Source organism: Hirundo rustica, chromosome Z (genome assembly GCF_015227805.2).
Source record: "Hirundo rustica isolate bHirRus1 chromosome Z, bHirRus1.pri.v3, whole genome shotgun sequence".
NCBI lineage: Eukaryota > Metazoa > Chordata > Aves > Passeriformes > Hirundinidae > Hirundo > Hirundo rustica.
This window is the reverse complement of record NC_053488.1, coordinates 9,258,875-9,280,000: the sequence shown is the minus strand read 5'-3', so window position 1 is coordinate 9,280,000 and position 21,126 is coordinate 9,258,875. Positions and strand designations below refer to the sequence as shown.

The 21,126-nt window shown below is 37.4% G+C and overlaps 1 protein-coding gene across 1 annotated transcript in view; it reads right to left on the bottom strand.

Annotated features, from left to right (window-relative positions):
- ADAMTS6 (ADAM metallopeptidase with thrombospondin type 1 motif 6) overlaps positions 1–21,126 on the bottom strand; it is a 125,608-nt gene that overhangs the window by 16,713 nt on the left and 87,769 nt on the right. Inside the window, exons 15-20 of the mRNA XM_040089814.2 lie at positions 16,156–16,258; positions 14,957–15,090; positions 13,180–13,303; positions 11,877–11,957; positions 7,790–7,953; positions 5,969–6,107 (exon numbers count right to left, since the gene is read on the bottom strand). Coding sequence (XP_039945748.1) covers positions 5,969–6,107; positions 7,790–7,953; positions 11,877–11,957; positions 13,180–13,303; positions 14,957–15,090; positions 16,156–16,258 — 745 coding nt within the window. The remainder of the gene's footprint in view (positions 1–5,968; positions 6,108–7,789; positions 7,954–11,876; positions 11,958–13,179; positions 13,304–14,956; positions 15,091–16,155; positions 16,259–21,126) is intronic.

The following is a 21,126-nucleotide window of genomic DNA, read 5'->3' as shown; positions in this document are numbered from 1 at the left end:
CCCCATGAATATCTAAGACATTTAACCCATATAAGACTCTAACAGAATGAATGAAATCCTAATCAATTCATAGGACTACTGGCAAATTCCAGGTAATAAATGCTGTCATTTGTTGCCATAATTAAGCATGAAAAACATTAAAAAGGGAGTAGGCAGTTATTTATTTTTAAATGCATAAAATACAAAAAAACATGAAAAAGGACTTATTTCCTTTGCTAGATTTTTTTAAGCAGTACCACCAGAAGTTCACTGCCTCTACTAAGAATATTTGTGGATCTGAACAGAGTATCATACTTGCCCTTGAAAAGTTACAAGATATAAGGAAAGACATGCCCGAGAGTAAATAAACTTAATTATGTGATCTACAAGTGATATAACTGCTCTTTCCTTTCACTTTCCAGAATTCATTGCATTGTTTCAGTTCCTATTTCTACGTATCTTATTTTTCATTTTCTTTGTATTTCTCATTAAATAACATTCAGGTCCTTAGAGAAAATCTTCTGTTGTTGCCATCAATTTTTTTCTGATTTCCCTGTGTTCTCTCCTTTTCAACTCCTCTCTCTGTAGATAACTTAGCACTGTGAATTCCAGTATTCTCTGGCATTGCTTTCACTTAGTCTTCTCCAAGTTTGCCACTGGCTATAAAGACCTACCAGTATGAGATAATAACAAACTTTTCTTCTGAAAACCCCCGCCTCAGAAGAGTTACTATTGTACTTTCAGGAAAAAAGGGAATTAATATGAAGAATACATGTAGATCAGCTTTACAGAATGTTCCCAGAAAAAAATAACTAGCCCAGATACTATAAATTTGTATTGCAAAAGAGAATTTTTCAATACAGAAAATATAGGTTCTATAGCTCCTCAAACGAAGAGCTGCAATTCTGGATCCCCAAGCCTAAGAAAAATACTGATATTAAAAATAAATTAAATTATATTCTCGCCCTATATATGAGCATAGGAATCGTAGATAAATAATAAATAGCTGTCTGTGATCAGACAAGCCTTTTTAACTATCTGGTAAATCTGAAGAATCTCTTTTTAGGGAAAGAAATTGAAAATATCACTTCAGGCTTTGAAGATTTGATTTCTTCTTGATTCCTTGTACAGTGAGCATAAAGGTCAGTGGCAGAAAAACTGTGTGTACTTTTCTCCTTTAACGTAAGTGATTAGGACTACAAAATACATGGTTTACAATCTCTCATAGAATGGGTCAGGCTGGAAGGGATCACAGTGGGTCATCCGGTCCAGCCTCCCTGGTCAAGCAGTCATCCTAGAGCACACAGCACAGGATTGTGTCCAGACACTTCTTGAATATTTCCAGTAAGGGAAAATCCACAGCCTCTCCAGGTAACCTGTTCCAGTGCGTGGTCACCTGCCCAATAAAGAAGTTCTTCCTCATGTCCAGGTGGAATTTCCTGTGCATCAGTTTATGCCCCTTGTTCCACTGATTGGCACCACTGAGAAGAGCCTGGATCCATCCTTTTGTCAGCATCCTCCAGCAGCTCCATGTCTCTTGCCCTGAGGAGCCCAGAACTGGACACAGCACTCCAGATGAGGCCTCACCAGGACTGACTAGAGGGGCAGGATCACCTTCCATGACCTGCTGGCAGTGCTCTTCCTCATCTTCCCTCAGGATCCCATTGGATTTCTTGGCCACCAGGACACACTGCTGGCTCATGGACAGCTCGCCCAGGTCCTTCTCTGCAGAGCTGCTCCCCAGCAGGTCAGCCCAAGGCAGTGCTGGTGCCTGGGGTTGTTCTTCCCCAGGAGCAGGACCCTGCATTTGCCTTTGCTAAATTTCAGATGCTTCTTCTTTATCTCTCCAACCTGCTGAGGTCCTTCTGAAGGGCTGCACAGCACTCCAGGGTATTGGACACTGCCCCCAGCTTTGTGTTCTCAATGAACTTGCAGAGGAGGTATCTGCCCTTCAAGACATTGATGAATAAATTAAATAAAACTGGGCCCAGTACTGAGCTCTGGGAGACACCACCAGGCCTCTAACTTGACCCTCTGCCACCAATTAGGACCCTCTGGGATCTGCCATCCACCTCACTGGCTGTTCATCCAGTCCACTCTTCCTAAGTTTGTCTATGAGAATGCTGTGAAATGGTATTGAAAGCCTTGGTGAAGCTGAGGCAGACAATACCTACTGCTGTTCCCTCATCCATCCAGGCTGCTGTTTCATTGTGGAAGGCAATCAAACATATGATTACATTTAGTGAACGCATGCTGACTATCCCTGATCACCTTGTGTTCCATTTGGACAGAGATGGCCTCCAAAATGAGGTGTTCCATCACTTTCCCAGGGATTCTGACCATAGTTCCCTGGGTCCCATTTCTTGCCCATTTTGAATACTGGGGTGACGTTTCCTTTCTTCCAGTCCTCAGCATCTCTCTTTACCTTCAGGATCTTTCAAAGGTGATCAAGAGTAGTCTTGTTATGGTGTGCACCAGCTCTCTCATCACTAGTGGATCCATTCCATCAGGGCCCATTGACTGGAGGAGGTCTGTCTATTTGTTTCAAACCAAATCCTCCTTCACTAAGGAAATGTCTTCTTTCCAACATTCCTTCACCCTTGTCTCCTCAGTCAGGGATCCCTGAGGCCTGGTCTTGTCAGTGAAGACTGATGCAAAGGCACTCAGTGACTCTGCCCTCTCATCTATCTCTCTTACCAGGGTCTTGTCTCCATTTAACAATGAGCCCACATTTTTTTTTTTTTTTTCCTTTTGTTACTGATGTATTTGAAAAGACCCTTTTCATTATGTTTGACATCCTTAGTCAAGTTTAAATCTGGGAACTGGCCTTTAAAGTCTCATTTGCATTTACCCTGACCATCTCTATATATTCACTCCAGGTGGCCTGATCCTGCTTCCATCTCCTGTGTATTTCCTACTTATACTTGAGTAATGACAATAGCCTTCATTCATCCATCCATTTGGGTCATTTGCCCCGTTGGCTCAATTTCTTTCTCATTGTGATGCATCATTCCTTAGTCTGACATAAGTGATCCCTGAATATCAATCCAGACTTCTGGACCCCTCCTCCCTGCAGGGCCTGTTCCCATGGGATTCTTCCAACAAGATCCCTCATGAGGCTAAAGGTAGCTCTCCTAAAGTCCATGGTTATACTCTTTCTTGCTGTCCCACTAATTCTCTTACTTGAGTAAAGAACTCTACAATGTCATGGTCACTACAGACCTGTCTCCCATGTAAGACTTTCTTCTGCCTATTAGAGGCAATCTGAACATGTAACTGTTTCTTTCTTGAGCCTCTAACTTAACTCCTAGATCACTCTGTTGAGAATACAGGGGGACAGGAGGTATAATGTTTACTGTAAAGAGACCACTGGTTTCAGTTGCCTGGATGAGTTTTCACACAAGATGATGAAATTCCTTGAATGTTTCAGAGGTCAGAAATTCCAGAGAGCTAGGCATACAATAATGAACTCATAATTAGCAAGTAGAGAATGTAATATATGCTTTGAGTTGCTCAATACTGTAAGAAAAACACAGAGAAGGCAGGAATAGAATCCAGAGCTCTGGCATTGTATTGAACTGTCATAAACAGGAAACCTTTCTTCTCCTTCCTATGATTCCACTTGCTCTTCCAATTTTTCAAAGTCAAGACCTAGAAGAGAGGTCCTGTCTGAAAAGTTAAAGCGCTTTATTGTTCTGATGTGACTCCTCAGCACAGCAGAGATGAACATAATATAGAATTCCAGTGGAAAAGACAGCATATTACTATTCAGTCAAAGATTGTGGGTTTCTCCCAGCTCGCTCTTAGCTTGTTCCTTGACTTCTGACTGCTCTAGTCACCCTTCTCGAAGATAAGGCGTACTAGCAGGTCTAGAAAAAGCTGAATGCAGTGGATTGCTCTCAAAACACTATGAAGAAGAAACAACACAAAAATCAGACGCTTCTGCAATATACAATACTTCAAAACTATTTAAACTTTGCACTGACACAATGTCTTCATGCTCTGCTTCATGCCACATATGCTCAAGTTCACACTGGTTACTACATCAAGTAGTACACAAGTTTTAAGAGTCACTAAGCAATGAGGAAATTATTAAGTTACTAAATCATTCAGTAATGCAGATACAGATAAACTGTAAGCAGTTGAGCAGTGTTGAGATGACATAACGTAGCCTATTAAAATTGTCCCTTTTTAGAATTGTGTCTTCTTTTGGCAAACAGTGAAAGGTGTTTCATAAGCTAAGAGAAACAGTAGGTTCTCTCACGGAGAAAGCAGATACATTTTTAACATGAATTATAGCTACAATGAAATATATGTTAATGAACACAGTGCTCAGTGAAAGTAAGTCGCCACAATATATCTTTTTATTAAGCTGAAAGAAAGAAGACAAAACACCGGGTTTGGACACCATAAGCTACCAAAGAAAATCTTTCCTCCACCTCCTCTGAGTTTAAATTAATAAATATATGCCACTTTCAGGGGTTCACTAATCTTGCCTTGAAATCTAATTAATTACAACCAAATTTTTTAATCTCGACAAGTGCCTTCAGAGCCAATTATGTTTTCCACTATATTTTGTCAAATGTGTGAAATGGCAATGATCTTCATGACGGAATATCCATGGCTACAATCTTGTCTCTACCTAAATCAATGAGAAATTTCCTAGGCCTTTAAAAATATCATCAGCTCATCACCACCACAAAAAATAGGATTAGAAAATACCTTTAAGGTTCTGATAATTGGAACTTACTTTATGAGCTAGTACTTCTTTAAACCTCTCCTTCAAAATGCTGTTTCTTGTTTTTTTTTTCTTCCCACACATATTGTTACTAAAATTTTATTTAAAATCAATCTGTTGCCCAGGAATCCAACAAATTAATAATAAAAATATTGAAGAAAGTTGGCATCCTCCTCTATTTTGTTTGAAGACTTTCTCTAGTGGCACAGAAAAGAATTTATGCTATTCTTTGTACTATGTATGGCTAGGCTCTGTTTAAACCAGTACCAGTAACAGCCACAGCAGCTTCCAGCAGAAAGGTGAGTCATGATGAATACATCCCGTAGACAGAAAAAACCCAAGAAAGCAGCAAGTATTTGGTCCGAAGGTTCTTTAAAAAAAATATGGTGTCTTCTTCTTGATAAGGGCTGTCCACAGTGCCGTAGAAACTGAAATTCTGAGATGCATTTAAAGCACTCTCCCATATCTTCTGGAACAGAGGTATGTTGGGGAGGTGATTCATTCAGTCTCCAGAGAGAAGAAAGATACTGTTCACACAGCACTTCTACTCACCAGTTCTTGCAGCAGCAATGGTGTTGGCTTTGAAGGAAGCCAACTGTCCTGCTCTCCCAGCCAGAGGCAAAGAATTGCATTGGTGGCCACTAGAGGGAGGATTAGGAATATAGTAAGTTGTCGGCAAAAGCCACCCATGATGAACCGCATGGGACAACCTACAAATCCCCCACTGCTGCCCAAGGGCAACAATTCTCACATACTGCTACGGGCTGGCAAGTAAAATCCAATTGTTATCGTTTTCTACAGAGGAGCTGCCAGTTTGCATCCTAAACTTTGGTGGATGGAGGATAGGATGGCTGACTAGGATTGTGTGAAGCACACCTACGAACACACAAAGACACATCTCTTTATTTACAGATGCCTATTTTGCCTTCTCGCTTTTAATTTCCTTACTTAAAACTTCGGATGTCCTTTATCAATAAAGCTTCTGGGAAAAACAAACATACCAGCTTCAAGAGAGTCTCAGAAGTATCAGCAGAGAGAGACACCATGCCAAGATACACTGCATTTAACAAAAAGATCTGAACATAATAAAGTACCGGAAAACAACAAAATCCACTGTGATTAAAATAAATGTTCATTAAGATCTGAGGAATACCTGAAAGAAACATTTTCAATTAGTCACCGAGATAATTATACAGTGAAGTGCATCTTGCAATTCAGTTTACCCTGTAGCTTGACTGTCTGGTGTCTTACCTCCTGCACAAGTGGCAGAACACTCTGACCAAGGCAGATGATTCCATGCAAAGCCAACCTCATTGTCTCCACTGCCAGTGCGAGAGATCGGAACATTGAATTTATACTTTATCCCCAAATTCTGTTCCTGCAGTAGAATCTGTAGTTGAAAATAACTGGTTATAGAATTAAAGCAGGCAAGCAGAGGGCAAACACAGTGACATTTATTCTAGGCATGTGTTACGTTCTGCTGAATGGGAAGAAAGTAACAAAGGAAGTCGCAGTAGTTCTTTTTAGATACTCCCCAAAATAATCTGTACCAGCTTTTAGAGCACATACAAAAGAAAAATATTATTGTCCAAGGTGAGTTTTATTTTTCTTTTTTCTCCCTTAACACAACCCTATTATTTATGTCAGCTCCTTACTCCTGACAAAATTTCATAATTTTGCTAGTTTCATAAATTTTATGAGTTTTCATAACGTTAATGTCTTCATCGAAATTAACTTGAGAGATGAATAATTATGGGGGGGGCCAAAGCTGGAAAAGCATATATTGTAGAAACATGCAGCAGTTCTAACTGAAGTCTTTGGAGGAGTACAATCCACATCGTTTTGAACCTCTTTCTTCCCTTGTTAGCACTTCTAGTTACATTACTTCTACTAATAAGAGTAACACCAACAGACTGTTGTTGAGGCCATTGTTTTCCCCTAATGCAATAGCCAACAGTATAAACTTCGTGGATTCACACCTGTGATTCCTTCAAAAGAATAACAAAACTCTCACTGCAGCCACGTCACCATGAGTTTTGTCTATCTTCTCTGCTGAACTGCACTTCTACAGACTACCTGTCCAACACTAGCCTTTCACTCTCTATCAAACTTTTTTTTTCATTGCTAATAGCACAAAATTAAGTTAGATGAAGTAATCTAACTCACCTTAGAGCTACTTTTCATCCATTTCTACTTTCTCCTACATTATGCAGAGGTATGTCTGCCTACATCCACATGGCAAAAGAGCAGAGGACTTTCATAAAGAAAGTCAGTGACACAGACTGAATGAAAGAAGGCACCATAATTGTGGAACTTTATCTGTATGGTCTAGCCTGTGCACAGCTACAGAAGAAAAAAAGATTATTCCAGTGTTTGAAAATGCTGCCTAAAATGTGGATATCCGTGCAACAATTACTCTTTACAAAAAAAACCCTATCTGGCTCAAGCAATCGCTGAACTGCAAATCTGGCAGCTGCCAGAATACACCAGGAAAATATCACCTTGTTCTCATACTCCTCCTCAACACAGTACTGAAACACCAGGATCACTATTGCCTGTCATCAGAGATGGCACCAGGATCCTGGTCATATCTTCTGTTACACTCTCATACTTTACAAAATCTTTTGAGAGCAATATATATTACAGTAACATGCTTTTTAACATGGGTCATACCATTATACTCATTCTGTAGTAATGCTATATATAAATGCCAACTCAGGCCAGGATTAAAACTACTGTCAGGGACTGTCAAGTGTCAGCAGTATGCAGAGATCTGAGACATGGCCCCTTCACAACTTTCACTACCATAACTGTGAACTGCATTTAAAGAGATGTGGTTCATTTTCTGTGAGATTTCCTGGTGCTCCTTTGACTTCATTCCCATTTCATCACAATGTTTGCCAGTCAGTTTTGAATTGCAATGTGTGTTAAAACACTCACACAAAGTCCCAGCTACACAAGCTGTATACTGTTTGTAAACTCAACCTATTTTAATTTAATTTGTGGCATTGTATTTTCTCAGGACATAAATACGTATTTCAAATTTCAAAAATACATTTATTGTAACTTTACCATGACTATGAGGTTTTCTGAAGTAGGGCCTAGTGCTTCCAAAGACTCTGGTTCATCTGTTGGCCTCTTGTAATGGAAAGCTGTTCCAGCAACATCAAACTTTCTTGGCCAGTCAATAGTCCAGGCTCCATTAATATAGTAGTCATCCTCTTCAGATTTTAAAGCTTAAAAAAAAATACAAGCCACCTAAAAATTGGAAGCAGCATTTATAATGGAGAAGCCACTGTAAATTAATCTACTAATCTCTTAGAAGTATGTGAGCTTCAGCTCTGTATCACTGTTTGTTCGAGCAATATAAGGCCTTTTCTTTAGCCCTGGTGAAAATATCCCTCATGTAAATCAACAATTTTGCCACCGCAATAATCTTCAATGTGCAGATTATTTCAAAGGTTTCAACATGCAGAAGCTGTGTGAACCAAAATGCCTCATGCAATTTGCAATATATCTTCAACTTTAAAACTGACTCCAATGTATTCTGAACTACATGAGATACATGCATGTCAAATGTATAATCAATTATCAACCTTAACTTTAGATTAAGAAACTGAGGCATAGAATAAGTATCACAGACAATGTGCAGAGGAAAAAAATAGAAGGAACACTGAGTTTGACATATTGTACCAGTCAGCTGTTGTTTTGTTGCCTATGTCCACTGCTTCTTTTTTTGCCTTATTAAAGCACAAATACACAATGTTTCTACTGCACACTGAAAAATTAGCTACTTAATCTGATACAATATTTTATCTTTCCTAATTTAGAACCTTAAAACATGGAAGTACTGTAGATAAAACAGAAATTTCATAGCTAACCAACAATTAGGATGGACAAGCACATATTATTCAGGGATTTGAATTTGATATTTTATTAATAATATTACATTAAGTTCCTAAATATAAAGCTGACGTATCTTACATTGACTACTCAGTTAATTAATACTCACTTCTTGATTTAAGGTGAAGATTACTAACTTTTACATATTTTATTTATTTATTTAAAATAGATCATGTTTTTAAGGAAAGATTATTATTGGAACCCCATAGTCAGAGAGCATGTAATGTTTCAGTGAGACAAATAACTGATTTCACTGGATAGGGAAAACTTCACACCATAATGCTAAGGAATAAGACAACTTCAGTTGTCTGACATTTTACTCTCAACTACATGTGTGTGGACAGTCGGTTTACCTTAAACAGTTGAGGAAAATGCCTCAGTGATGCTTAAGTTGTCTAAAACAGATCAGAGAGCATTCATGTGAGCAGGAGATAGTGAGAGAGGCAGTACTGTTCTACTGGTGACAGTGATATTCAGCCGACATTAGTAACCATTTGCATTAGCACCAAAAGGTCTGAGAATTAACATTTATGAGAACCTGAAATGCAGGAAGCCCACAGAAGATCACTGTAAGAGGAATATAAAGCCAGGTGTCACCCTGGATCAAGCCATTTAAAGGAAGATAACAGCACTACTGTAAATGCATTTTTTTTTCTGCAGCTCTGAACACATACGGTTTTGTTGCTGCTGGGTTATCTGTTGGAGAAATCAATTAAAATATTGTACAATTGGTGCAGCTGCAGAAATGGGCTTTTGACTAATTTGGTCATAAAACTAGGAGAGATACTGGTAAAAAAAGGATCAGCGAGATCAAGGAGAGAGAGAACAGGTGCTAACTGAACTAACTGAATTGTCTAACTGCACTCCAAATTTGAGGTCATGGATTTCAAAGGAACTGCACTCTTGTTGAAGGAACTATGGGATGTTTGCTGAGAGTTAGTTTGAAAGCCTGAGTTTGAATAAAAGAGCCAGTGGGACAACTAGAGTGGAAGAGGAGTCTATTTTTATGGTATGCTAGAATCATAGAATAGTTTGGGTGGGAAAGGACGTTTAACGGTCACCTAGTCCAACTCCCCACAAGAAGCTGGGACATCTCCAACCAGAACAGGTTGACTACTACAAAACTGAGAAGGTTTAGTATACTTTCAAGTAGAGAAATTGATTTCTTACACTGTGATCATGTATTCAGCAGCAGTGCACATAAGAGAACATGTAATAATACATGTAAATATGTTCTTTTCAGCAGAACCAGTTCTCTAACCTTGTTCACAGTGTGGCCACCTGAAGAGCTGTCCTGGGAGGGGACACTCCATAAAGAAGTACCCCATATGGAGGGAGTACTCCATAAAGACAGAGAAGGAGCTGTGAAGTTCACAATGCCCCTGAAGAAACATCCATAAAACAATGCCCTTGCATTATATACTTTAACACAATAAAGTCATTTTAGCTACCAATTCTGCTCGACTAGCTCCCTTAAGGGAGCAGATAAACCCAAGCCATCCCTTCCTCAGGAACTGGTTATCCTAAAACAGAGATCTGGTTTGCACTTACTGAACAATATACCCTGTAAGGTATAATGGATGTAATGGCACTTTTGAAAGCTGGAAACACAAGAAACTAGTAAAGGACAGGAAGATCCCATTTTGTAGTCAGGGCTCTGTGGCATGAAACAAGGTAGTTAGAAGAGAGCCTGAAAGCCCAGGAATTCCTTGAAATTGTGATAAGCACATGAAAAAAGTGTTTATGTACAACTTTACATTTTTAGATCTGTGGCCAGATTATATATCAATGATGTTGTATGTGTTTTCTATCTAAAAAAAAAGTTGCATTTTTCATTTACTTTATCCAGATGGTGTCAATCAAAATGTTTTTCCAGATCTCTCCCCTCTGCTCTATTCTTAGAGAGGAAAAACAATCAATTGTAGTAGCATTTTTGTTGTTTTTCAGCTGTCTTTTGAGGAGTTCTTGGCAGAAAAGGCTACACAGCACGACTCCCTGGCACCACCTCTGCTTGAAACTCAGCACAGGATACAGAGGAAAACTCACACGTGGTATACTTTGGCATGGGAGAGGAGCCTTGCGGGGCGTGATGCTAAAAGAATAGTAATCAGTCAATTGCTAGTAGTGTTATTAATCCTGCAGAATGGAGGGAGGTTGACTATCTGCTGAATTACAGAAGGGTGGGGGCAAGCAGAAAGAAAGCAGGCATTCAGCAGTAAAAGGTGCCATTATTGTTAATATAATCTACTTAGGAATTAATGTTCTAATGAGGATAATTGCCTTTCTAACTCACACCTGAAGACATCACAATACCTCCCAACATGTCAGTGTTATTTACCAAGTACATGGACAAGAATACTGAAAAAAGTAGCCTCAGCCACTGCTTTACAGCTTAAACAGCTAATAGCTTTTGCTAGTATTAATTTCTTAGTTTGCTGTACAACTGATCATCCTTCTAATCTATTTCTGACTAAGAAACTGGTGTTCTTGTACCACTGTCAACTGACTGCTATGCCAACCAAGCAAACATAAACTTTTAGCAAAGCACATTGCCTTGAGTTTGACTAAGCCAGATTTGTAAATATCAGTATTTAAAACCAGAAAGCACACTTAACAGTCTCTAGAGAAATGAGTAAGAATCTGGGAATCTGAATTTGATTCTGTGTTTTACGATTAGCCTCCTGAATTATTTCCATTATCACATTGTTTTTCTGCACCTAATTTTCTTACAAACCAGGAATGGTATCTAGTGCTCTGTTACTGATACATTAAATTCCCCTGAAGTAAAGAGACAGGATTGCTAGCATTTAAGTAACTATGGCTGCTGATGAAATAAAATTGTGTTTTAAAACAGTTTAATCCCCCAAGAGACTTCCCAGATGTAAGAAACTACTTCACAGTGGGACAGGAGATTATTTGATTTTATTTCCTTGTTACCAAGTATTTTATTTCCTTATATTAAGCATTATTTCCTCATCTGCTTCAGTTCAACTCTAACACTTTATAGTGAAGGTGGCATGATTTTGCACTGAACGGACAAGGAGGAAACGTGTGGTGTATTTCAATAATTCCATCGAAAAGAATACACCCCATCTACTAACTGTCTGATAACAAGTTACTTGTATCAACAGCTAACTATTCCCTCTGTTGCTTCTACTGTGTATAAGGTTTTGTCCAAATCAGAAAACGTACCTTCAAATCACAATATAAACTCTGACATTTTAATAATTATCTACTATATAAAGAGTGTCCTTACCAATGTAGTTCTTTGACATTGCCACTTCTCTTATTTCAATGTGCACAGAACCTCTTGGAATTTGAATCACTTCCATATATCCTGTAAGACAAAGAAAAAATTAATTTGCGGGTTTTTTACTTTCACCACTTCTAAGTAATTAAACTAACCATTAATTAATTACTTACAATGAAAAATTAGCATGAGATATGGGATTCAAATGTACTTGATAATTTTCTTCCATGTGATCCAAAAGAAAATTCTTTAAACTTCATACAAAAAAATTTTAACTGATAGCAAGAACTTAAGTATTCAGGAATTTCTTTCATTAACTGCTAATAAACTATTTTCAACACTGTATTTTAAGTAATTAACATCTAAAATGTCTTTAGGATCATAGGATAATTCACGTGTTAGAGGACTTCAGCCAGTCATTTAGTCCAACTTCGTGCAACAAGCAGGTGCACCTAAGAGATCAGATTGAGTTACTCCGAGCTCTGTCCTGCTGGGTCATGAAAAACTCCAAAGATGGAAACTACAACCTTTCTAGGAAATCTGATCCACTGCTAGACTGTCCTCCTGAGGAAATACCTTCTTCTTCCATTTGGTTAGTCACCTTTCTTCTATCAGTTTATAGCTACTGTCTTGTCTCCCACCACGTACCCACCACTGCAAAGAGCCTGGCTCTGCTGTCTCCATGACCTCCTTGCAGTACCAAAAGGCTCATACCAGGTCCTCATAAACCAGGGGATTCTCCAGGCTGTGCAAGTCCAGTTCTCTCAGCCTCTCCTCACAGAGAGTCAAATGTTCCAGTTCCCTACAATCTTACTGGTCCCCCACTGGACAGAGCTAACTGCAGTGCATCACTCCTTTTTCTGAATTATGGAGTCCAAAACCTGGTAACACTAGGACTACAAGATTAATACATTTTGAGCTAAGTTTTAAAATAATAGCCTATATATATTTCCTGAATTCTTAATATGATGAACTTCAGAGATTCTTCTGTATTCTTGGTATACTAGAATTGCATGCATGACTATCAGATTCTACCATACACAGTAAAATAATACACAACATTACTCTTAATATACCACCATAATGAAATAATAACAAAAAAACTTCACCAGAACAAAGCATTCAGTAACTAAACATACTGCAGTATTTGGGATAAACCGAAACTAATACACAAAAAAAGGAAAGTGTAGGCACAGAGAGTCGAAGTGAATGACCAGCAGCAACGCCATGCTGGGAATGAAGGCAGCACTGGTATTGTCTAAAGTCATCTAAAAGCATTGTGCAACAGAATGGACATAAGTGTACGTACCTCCTCTGGGCAATGAATCATTGAAGAAACCTTCAATGGCTTCACATGTACTCCCATCTCCTCCACAAACACGGCATCTGTCTTCCTTAGCATCAGACCCCAAAATATTATCACAACCTACATGCTGAGAACAGATTAGAACAAATATTTTAACAGGATGATGGTCGTGCACCATTATTTCTAAGGTTTCTTTGAAGTGTTTCTCTCAAGTTTGAGATATTCAGTTCTTATTTTTAACTACTCTGCTGTTGATAACCAGTACTTTAAGTGGGTTTTCACTTGACAATGAAAGGAGATAAAAAAGGAGAAGAATTCACATTTTGGGTTGTTCTTGATTAATAAGAACCTTGCATTCCTACTGTGACTCCTAGAAAGGGATTTCACAGCGTTTTCCATATAATATAATTATTATACTTATCAATAAATAATTACTGATGTTATTTGATATTAAACAGCCTCTTGCCATCTATACTGCTTTTTTGAGGAAAATATTTGCTGTGTGAACCTTTAACATGTAGACAGCGTAAGTCGTATTCTTAACGCATTACAGCTTCATAGACCATATTTCCACATGCTGCAGGGAAAACTTGTATTTTTTGTAAGTATGAATGTAGAGTGTAAATAACTTCAGAGTAAGAATAAATGCAGGAGGAAACACAGTGAAAAGCTGAATTGCATGCTGTATTAGATGAAAAAATAAATAAAGAGAGAATCTTTGGGAAAAGAAAAAAAATTAGGATGAAACAAGAAGGTTATAAACAGAATAAAGACTGCAGCTTATCAGTATTTTTCCAGGACTCATATAAAGAAGGTAGCTACATAACTGTCTAGCTGTCTTTGTTTCCTATCTAGCAGTATTATTTGCCATCTTGTAAACAGCTAATACACATATAATAAGGAAAGCTAAAATATTTTCCAAAACTGACAAAGTATTGTTATTTTAACTATTTACATTTTGACTTACTGATTCACTAAAATGACAGATACCCAAATTTCTTCACAGTTCATTCTCAACTTGAGATTCTTTTCATCAGTTTACTAAAACATGGCAAAAGCTTTTGATCTCACTATGTCATTCAATAAACATCCATTCAGCCCCCCATTTAGCAAAGTACTTCAGCATTAAGTTAAGCTCTAGTAATGTCAGTGGTTTTGTTAAAATCAAATAAGTTTTAGTACTTTTCAAATACCTAGACCTAAGTACATAATAAAATGCTCTGCTAAACTGAGGAAGCAGTGGAATGTTAACAACCAAAAAATATGGCACAGAACCCTGATTCTATTGAAATTCTTGTAATGCAATTCTATTGGAATCTTACAAGATAATCAGATTTTTAGTAGACGCCAAACACTTACATCACTATAGATTTTTTTCTAGCACCACAGGGCAATAGCGATGACTTTCTGTTTCAATTACATTAACAGCATGATTTTTTGCAACAGGATGAACTAGTCAAACAGATTAATATGTTCATACTTAGTGTTTTTCACACAGAGTCATGTTCTAACTGAAATGATAAAGCTGGCTTTGGAAGAGTGCAAGGAACCTGTTTATCTCCTGTTGCCATTTCCATCAACTCTTCAACAGAAACCATACAGCAAGAAAAAGGATCAAATGGCAGATTCTACTAATGTCTGTGAGAAGTTACTGAAATTCAAATTATTTGTCTATTTTATGCAACATTCCCTTTCATGTAATATACAAGTACCATAACTAAATATAGGTGACAGCAGATACAGAAAGTAATCCATAAGTACTTTATAAAACATTTTTAACCTTGCATTCTCCATTGATACAGATATCCAGTGAATCAGCATTGCACTGAGTCCCATCTATTACTGCAGGAGCACGTTCAGTGTAAAAATTATACCCTTCAGCCAAGCAGTTTAATGCGCACGGTTTAACCCCACCTGGACAACAAAATCAAATGAAAGGGGAAAAAAAAAATAACAGAAACCTTAAAGAGTTATTGTTTAGTTAAAACATACACAAATAGATACATAAATAAATCTGCAATTTACAATCTTATTTCATACTTGACATATACAATGTATAAACCTTATTTAACTTCCCCTTAATGATTTCTCAATTTGACTCTTCTCTTTTGCAAAAAAGATTATTTCACACATTAAGATATGACAAGGTTGGCTGGGTCCATAATGATGACATTATGCTAGAACAAACCTAATAATAATTACTGAACGATTTTCTTAAAAAAGGATATCACTTCACTCTTTGAAAAGCAAGAATAGCAACAGAATGAAGTGCTAGAAGTATATCAAAACCAAGATCATAAAATTTCAATTGAGAGTTTAGTCCTGTGGAATTACACTACAGCTCTCACCACACCATCAGGATGACCCTTCTTAGGCTTTTAATCTAAAATCCTGTTTGTAAAAACCATTTAGGCTGTTAAGCTAAAAATAATTGGTAAATCATTTTATTCAAGTCAATAAAGTATAAAAACCACAAGTTATACCCTCCAGCTTTAGCATAGGAAAAAAAATTAAATTATGATACTATAAATAATGCAATTATTGAAGTAGTCTTTAGAGACTCCTATCAATGCTTTTACTTCTTTCTCATTCTCCTAATATGTTCCTGACTTTAGGAAAGACAAAGTTATTGTGAGATTATTTAATATTAAGCTCATCATGGTAACGTAAGAGGCACATGCAGATCACCTATGGAATATCTAATTCTAGTACAGGTGCAGATGGAGAATGCCTCCATACTTTTAAAGTGGAGTATCTATAATGATGCTGACTCCCCCTCACACCAAAAAAAATCTACCAGAACAAAGAAATTTTGCTCTTCAGTAACACTTGCAGCAACTAACCAAAGTACAAGCTTAAAAATCTTAGCTCATGATATTTTAGTCAAAACATTATATTTATAAACATTACCCTGATACAACATTTATATCATTTTGTCCTCTTCACATATGATAATGGTTTTGCAATGCTAACCATTACCTCCAGTGTAGGGTTTCCAGTTATAATACTTTCCCCGAAAAGGCATATTGTCAAAATCCGCACATTGCTTCTCTCTAAAATCACGAGCCCCTGAAGGACACGGCTAGAAAATGACACAAAATAGTTAATTTATTCCAAATATAAACATGAAAGGCAATGCTTAGATGCTTATACTGCAAACACAATCACGCATGATTAGAAGGTTTTGCCATGTGGCTCTGACTCTGAAATTTGCTTTATTACTTTACAGTTGAAGTGTCCATTTGCAATCTTAGGCTGGTATGAAATAGCTGAAGTAATTTTAAAAAAGGTAAGTGTTACATAACAATTTCCATAAAACTGGAAAATCAGAATCCTGTCAAACTATGCGTCATAATCAATCCATCAGCTACCTTCTTATAAACACATTAACAACAGCTGGAAAAAAAATTTTGTTGGAGCTGTAGGTTCAATTATACTACACTAAGCAGCTGTACTGAGACACATTATTAAGACATCAAGAAAAAAACATTCTAGAGAACTATATCACTCCTGCTTACTTTTAGTCTTGAAAAAGGTATTTTTTAAGACTGAGAAAGAGAAGAGATAGCATGTCTGGCTCTGATTACCAGCCTCCATGCGTCAAGAAATAAAAATTTTCATTTAACCTTTCATTGCTTTGCATCAACAATTACAAAACCATGAAGTAACTTTTTTATTTGGAATGAGGGTAGATTTAAGTAAAATTAATCTTGGAAAGAATTACAGGAGAAATAGAATTCTTTGCTATTTACAACATTTTTCATCAGCAGATTCAAAGTAATCTTGAATATACCCTCATCTCATTAAACATTGTTATCAATGTTTTAAGTACCTGCTAAAATTGCAAGCTTCATCAGAAAGTATTTAAAAGATTAAAATTCTGTGTAGAGTGAAAGAGAAAAGGATTTTTTTTGCCAGACATCAGAGGTGTTAATAAATACTACTACTTTAGGAGCAAGACAAGAGTCCATTTTATGGCATCTTACTTGTCTTCCTGTGTACCTAAACCAGAGAGCACTTCCCAGGAATCTGAAATGCATTCAAGTGAAAGGGACTCTAATAACATGGATGCTAAAAATTTATCACACAATGCAAATATAAACACAACAATCATTACACATTAATCAAGATCTCATGATAGTTAGCCCATTGCCATGTGATTCAGGAGCTTTTTTTTCTGCTATTCTGAAGCAATATAAATTAAAACAGTGGACATTAGACAGTATTTATAGCTTTAGTTTTCTATACTACTCTACTACCTCCTTCCAATTAAAAATACATTTTTAAATAGAATGCATTAACTGGTAAGAACACAGTAGTGCAACTACTTTTATTCAATAATCCTTCAGATGATAACAAGAAGAATTCAAAATAACTACATAACTTTTTTTTAAAAAAAGTATTTTTAAGGTGTTTTTAATAGTGACCCAATCTAAATTTGTCTCTTTGCATCGCATTCTCCAAGCAGTTGAAGGATCAGTCTTGACATCCCTCAAAGCTAGAGCCTGAATCTCTCTGGTACTGGTCACTTCACTTATTCAGTCCCAATTGCTCAGTTCCTAATCTACACAACTGGTATTTTAATTGAACTGAATTCTCCTTACAAATTAAATAAATCACATCCATAATTAAACCCTTTATTTAAATAGTTATACTAGGACAAAATAATAAAATACGAAGATGAGTAAAGAAGGATCAAGATTTTCTTTTTTTATACTCTAAAAAGTATTCTCACTATATGGTCTTTGAGATGCAGTCTTGCTGCCTAATTTTCCTATCTTTTTTTAGTATCTCACCAATATCTGACAGGACGTAAAACTAAAGACTACGACCTCAAGAAATGCATTCAAAACTGAGCTTGACAAACGTGGTTGCCTTCTCCATCACAGAAACCTGCTTAGTCGCTGCTGGGTGAGTGGTGGACATTGCTTGCCTGGATTTCTCCAGGGCTCTCAGTATTGCTTCCCACAGCTCCTTAGAGAAGCTGCTGTGTTATGGCCTAGACAAGGGGTCTGTGGGGTGGGTGGGGACCTGGCTGACCCAGGGGAGTGGTCAATCACTTCTCTTCAAATTGACACCTGGCACGAGGGGTGTCACCAGGGATTGATACTGGACCCAGCACTGTTTATTTTCCAAAGTGAGCTAGAAGATGGGGTCAAGCGTATCATGGTGAAATTTTGCAATAGCAGCAAACTGTCTGAGGAACTGTCTGGACACCTGTGAAGGGAGAGTCTCCATGCAGACAGACCTGGATGAGCTGGATGAGTGGGCTAATGAGCACACTGTGAGGTTCAGTGAGGACAAGTGTAAGATTTTTCACTTGGGAAAGCGTAATCCAGGAGTGCAGCACAGGCTGGGATCTATCCAGCTTGGGAGCAGCTCTGTGGGAAGGGGCCTGGCACTCCCGGTGGACTCAGCTCCATCTGAGTGACCTGTGTGCTCCTGCAGCACAGAAAGGGAACAAATCCTGGGCGGCTTCAACAAGGGCTTCACCAGCAGAGGTGAAGTCCTTATCCCACCCCACACAGTGCTTGTCAGGCCACACCTGGAATACTGTGTTCAGTTTTGGCCCCTGGTGCACAACGCAGATGTGGACAGGCTGGAGAGGGTCCAGAGGAGGGCCACGAGGGAGGGCTGGGAAGCCTGGCACATGAGGAATGGCTGAGGGAACTGGGTTTGTTCAGGCTTGAGAAAGGAAGGCTTGAGGGAGGCCTTATCCCCATGTTACAGTATTTGAAAGGTGGCTACGGAGAAGATGGAGATTCTCTCTTTTACAAGGAGTCACACAGAGAAGATGTAATGTGTACAATTCCTGAGCAGATTCTGATTGAACACAGAAGAGAAACTTTTCTCAATGAGAACTTGAGAAGTAGCCATTGGAATAATTTCCTCAGAACAGTGGCAATTTCCTAACCAGTGGATACTTTTAAGATTTGGCTGGACAGGGTGCTGGGCCATCTTCTTCAGACCATGTTTTTGCAAAGAAATGTTGGACCAGATACTCCTTGAGGTCCTTTCCTGCCTATGACTATGAAAACCCTAGGCATAGAAATGCAAAATTACTACTACAGGGTAAGCCACAACATGCATTTACAAAATGTCATCTCTTTGGCACTACCTCTTGATGTACATGTTCTTTTCATAATGTAAGTGTGCAATAAGTGCTTTTCTTTATTAAGATATTTCACTTTTTTCACGCAATTATGTTACATGGATAACTCTTGTCAAACTAAAGACTGCTTGCGTCTCCAGATGCTCTTTTATGGGACTGCAAACTGTGAGGTAGGAATACAGCAAGCATATGAGAACTTAAAACCAGGTCTGAAGGAAGTCCTGAGAAGAAGATGTTTTGAGTTTAAAAAGTATTAACAAATTATTGAACCAACACTGACACAACTCCTGTTCATCTTGGAGTTTGAGATCACGCAGATTTCAGCAACTGAACTTGTTGTTTCCTATTAACAAAGGTCTATAAAATCCCTTAGAGAGGATGAGAAACAAGCCAAAAAAGTGGCAGTTCAAACCCAGGTACTATTACAAAACGTGGCTTCTCACATGAAGTAATTTCAGAAAAAAAATGGCTGAAAATATTGAAATTATGATAGCAACAAACAATATCTGTGAATGTATGCATAATGAAAGGAATACCCCCCCCAAAAAATAGCATTCTATTAAGAGAAAGGACTCAAAACCAATAAACTTTTAAAAGCATGTATACACATATATATATATAAAACATTCTCAGTATTTGTAAGCAAACCATGTTTTTCATCATATATATAAAAGTTCTTTTTACAATTGCTCTTTTACAGTTTTAGATGTATGTCAATTTAAGATTTGCATCCTTAGAAATATTTTAAATCAACTAGTTACTGTAACTGAGAAATTATGTTTCTTGTGATTATACTACAGTTTTGTATTTTTTTTTTTTAATAAAAATACTTTGGTTGAAAAAATACACAAGTTGTTGGAGATAATGTGGTTGATGGCAGAAAACAATTTTCTGATGATTGTGTTCTTTCTACCACCCTTACGTTTCCAGAACTTTTTAGCTAATGTTATTTTCTGCTGATCTCAATGTTTCCATTAGCAGATGCCTTTTGAATTAAGAAGTCATATATGGCTTTGGAAGTGCTTGACAAGAAATAAGTCTAGTAGGAGTGTGTGCACTCTTTCTGGATTAAAATGTTAAAAAAACAAATAAACAAAAAACCAAAACAAAACAAAAGACAAAAAAAAAAGACAAGAACTAACTCATGTCTGCAAGAAAACTGAAGTCAAAATGAGAAGGGGGGTGGGAGTGGGAGTTGGTTTATGAACAGTAGGCACTTTTGGTAAGGCTATCTTGAAAATTACAGATGGGCAATAAATGTTGACACTGCAAAAAAAGAAAGTACAAACAGCACATTTTTCATAAAAACAATAACAGATTTGCATGCTCCTAACACTTACATTAATCAACATACCAGTCCATTAAAACTGTCAAGCCCTAATGACTAATATAAATCTTGAAACAAAACCTAACAGCGTCTCTGATTCTCAGTGATGTAGAATCCTAAATACTGCTATGAAAGAAATAGACTAGAGTTGTCAAAACTATTAAGACTGTAAATTTAGACTTCTGTAAGTACCAAGATGCTCACACACTGGAAAACCATACCAATAATTATGCCATACTAAAAAAATAGATCACAAACTGTGCATTTCCAAATTGCCTGGCTTGAGTTCACATTCAGCTGTTTTTCAAACCTAGGTGATGAAATGCAAAGCTCCCTTTCCAATACCTTGTTGAAATTATGATTGAAATACGAGGATAGGTAGGAAACCAGTATTTTGGAATTGAGTGCTGTTATTTTTAAATATTTCAATGGATTGTTGCAGTGGTTCGAATGAATGTGAATCACTAGACTCGGTTATGAACAATTAGCTATGAAAGCACAGCTGAAGAGT